This window comes from Beta vulgaris, chromosome 3 (assembly GCF_026745355.1).
Source record: "Beta vulgaris subsp. vulgaris cultivar EL10 chromosome 3, EL10.2, whole genome shotgun sequence".
NCBI classification, from domain to species: domain Eukaryota; kingdom Viridiplantae; phylum Streptophyta; class Magnoliopsida; order Caryophyllales; family Amaranthaceae; genus Beta; species Beta vulgaris.
The window spans coordinates 37,523,506-37,527,261 of record NC_079204.1 but is presented as its reverse complement, the minus strand read 5'-3'; the positions used below and the strand labels follow the sequence as shown (position 1 = coordinate 37,527,261).

General features: G+C 33.4%; 1 protein-coding gene across 1 annotated transcript; it reads right to left on the bottom strand.

Annotated features, from left to right (window-relative positions):
* Nucleotides 1–1,919: 1,919 nt before the first annotated feature.
* Nucleotides 1,920–3,365, bottom strand: LOC104883557 (ethylene-responsive transcription factor ERF086). Its single transcript, XM_010668101.3, has one exon. It carries the CDS (start codon nucleotides 2,931–2,933, stop codon nucleotides 1,920–1,922), a length of 1,014 nt encoding a protein of 337 aa, XP_010666403.1. The 5' UTR covers nucleotides 2,934–3,365.
* Between the last annotated feature and the right edge of the window lie 391 nt (nucleotides 3,366–3,756).

Below are 3,756 nucleotides of genomic sequence, written 5' to 3'. Positions count from 1 at the left end.
TTATAAGGAGTAACCCTATTTATTCATACTAGTAACCCATTTAATCATATGAGTAACCTCATTTTGTTAACATAAATAACCCCATTTTATATCGCATCAGTAACCCCAATTGTTCATACAAGTAACCCCACTTATTAATACGACTAACCTCACTCGTTCGTAAGGAGTTACCCATTTATTCATACTAGTAACCACATTTAATCATAATGAGTTAAACCTCATTTTGTTGACATAAGTAACCCTATTTTATTCGTATCAATAACCCCAATTGTTCATACAAGTAACCTCCACTTATTAATACGAGTAACCTCATTCGTTCATAAGGAGTAACCCCATTTATTCATACTAGTAAACTCATTTAATCATATGAGTACCCCTATTTATTCACATAGGTAATTCTATTTTGCTTATAAGAGTAACAATATTTCTTTATACGAGTGACACCCTTATATTGTTAAAATTAAGTAACCACATACTCATATAAGCAACTTCATTTGATTATAAGAGTAACTTCATCTGTTCATAAGAGTAATTCCATTTGCTCATAAGAGTAACTCCATTTGTTCATAAGGGTTTGTGCATAAGGGTCAGCTTCAAAAGGTCATAGCTCACAACCTACTTAATATTTTGGGAAGATTCAAGTTGGAGATGAAAATTTGGCTCGATAGCTTTCCAACGCCTGGTCAAAAGCTCGATTTCGATGAAACATGAGTGAGATATGACCATTGAAAAATGAGCTGACGGGTTGATAAGGTATCGCGTGCGCACCTGCACCTGTAATTTCGTGTGTGGTCGGCTACACGCAAGACACGTTGTTGTAAATTAGAAGTTGTGCATTTCTTATGTAGTGTAATTGCAAAAGTTGTAATATGTGACATCTTTTTTGAAACCTTAGAGCATAGATAATGGTTGATCCAAAAATTTGGATCATAATTATTTTAATATTTCCTCTCTCTTCCACCTTACTTTATAATCTATCATTAATTTTTATGTTTTTTTTACCCACAATGGATGATCTATAATTTTGTGCTTTTTAACCATTGAATTGCTTTTCTTAATGCCATTAGATTGTTGCCAACTCACCATACATGGGGCCTACCATTAATTCTCTTTCATGAGCTTTCACTGTGATCCAACAATGATCAGATTATTGTAATGATTTGATCACCCTTCTCTCTCTCCTCCTTTTTTCTCTCTCCTAATTCTTTATTATATTTTTCTCCCTCTTTCCTCATGATTTAGCTTGTAGATCATCCAATGTGCTTACTTTTATATAAACTTGAGCTGGAACGGGCTACAATGCAATAGCATCATGCCCAAACTCGTAAAAATTGGATCAGGCTTATTGCACCAAAACAGGTTTTGGCCTAAAAACACAACTCATTTCAGCACCGCCGGATCGGACCAACAGGCCTGATCATTCATGAATCATGGTTCATGATTAGCTCTATCTTTTTCCATTGCCTTAATATATGTACCAAAAAGAGATATGTAGTGATTATAAAATGAAAAAAATAAAAGAGAAAAAAGGAAACCTTTATTTAAGCTGTTTATCGGTTCCTTTTCCCATGTTTTCCGCTGTTTTGCTATGACAACCACTCCACCCAGAATGGAACTATGACTCCTCTGACGATTACAAAACTCTCCTTTTACAAATTTTCTTTTCTTTTTCTTCAATAAATTCAAACCATAGTTTTCTTTTTATTAAATTTAATTTGCAAGCACATGCATGCACGGCATAATATCTCCAATGTGTAGTATTGCATGGACATTCAAAAAATATATATAGTGGATTAGTTAAAATCATAGGAGCTAACAAGCTAAAACATCATATTGCAAAACCCAGCTGCATTATCTTATATTACATAATAATATTGCATATAACATAACATATAATTACTGTTTAATATATGATTAACCTAGAACAGTGAATATCCCAACTCAAGCATATCCTCAGAAGTTGAAAAATAAGAAGTAGATGATGGTATTATGTCATCAACCATTGGATATAACGCTTCCATGCAACCGTCTTGCATCATTATTGGATTACTAATCATGTCTGATAGATCAGAATAATCATTAAAATTACTCATATCCCATGATAATGTACCACTAATTAGATTGTAATCATCATTAATGTTAACGTTGTTGAGAGGGAGAGAATAATGATCTTTATTAGTATCGCATGATGACATTAATGTTGGCATGGTATAATCATAATGGGATGTAAGGTACCCACCATTTGTAGGGTCATTGCTATTTGGAAGGTTATTAGTTTGGGTAATATTTGAAGGAGGTGGTTTTAAGCAGTTTTCGGGTACAATAGAAGCTAGGTAACCGGAGTTATCATAATTAGAGAAGCTAAAATCATTACATTTGAGAGATGATTGATTAGCAGAGTGAGAGCTGTCAGTTTCTGAGTCGACCGAGGTGATATTGATGGAGTTATTTTGTAATAATGGTGGAGGAGTAATGAGAGTATTAGTAGTGGGTGGTGGTTTAGGATGAGAAGGAGATAGAGAGAAAAAATGCGTTGATGAAGGTAAAAGAGTTGGGCCGTCAAAAGGTGAAAGAAGGGGTAAAAAAGGAGATGTGTCAGTGTAAATGAAGTTGGTTCTAGCTTGAGTACCCTTCATTGAAAGGGCAGCCCTATCATAAGCAAGAGCAGCTTCATGAGCAGTATCAAAGGTGCCAAGCCAATGTCTTTCCTTGCTAGTAGGGTCTCTTATTTCGGCCGCATACCGGCCCCAGGGACGCCTTCTTACTCCTAGAAATCGGCCCGGTTCCGCCTGTTTCCGCCGGCCTCGCCTTTCATTAGGCTGAGATACTGAGGTGTTTCTTTGGAGGAAAGGAAAAAGCATGGCTGCAGATGATATTTGTTGCTCATCAAATCCTTTCATCAAGGGTTTTTGTGACCTCTTTTGGGTTGACATTAATTAGGAGGAGACTAAAATGATAACTGATAATTCAGGAGGAGCTAAAAGAGGTTGTTTTTTTTTTTTTGTTTTTGATGAGGAAGATGTAGATTTTGGAGTGGTTTATAAAGAAGATCTTACTAAGAAAAGGACAATAAATAAAGAATTGCTTAGTGTCATTCAATTGAAAGACCATTGTGTGAGTCTACCCTCTGACTCTTTGTTCAATTTCTTTTTGCACAAAAGTTTTTCTCTATGACCTTTCGACTCACTTTGATACTTCTATTGTACTTTTATTACAAAAATAAGTATTTTGATAGGGGTAATGTTTTGGGTTTGTTATAATTATCAAATATGTTATTTTTTTATAAATTTAATGTTTGATTTATTATATTATCTTAATATTTTATCTGGTGGAAAATTAAAAAATAGACGTTATGTTATGATAAATTATTTTAGAAAACTTTTAAGGAGTTCGGGATAAAAGTAACAATTCATTAGGGTAAGAGAATGTTATTACTTAATAAAGGATTAGAGACCAAAAAGCTTGTATATGTGTTTAAGATTACATATAATTATGAGACTTTATTATGTTTTACTTTAAAAACATTGAAATTGTAATGGATTAGCGGTTAAAATCTCACATTTTATAACAAAAGTTATGTGTTCGAATTGTACTAATAACTACATATTGTTAATATTTTTAAATGAGAACATAAACATGTGTATTAGAACTTTGAGTAGAGTGTCACATGACACCGTTCCTTTAATATGAATGCCTTTTAAACATGAAATAGAAAAGTATGACTTCAAAACATAAGAGTATAATTATAATAATGTT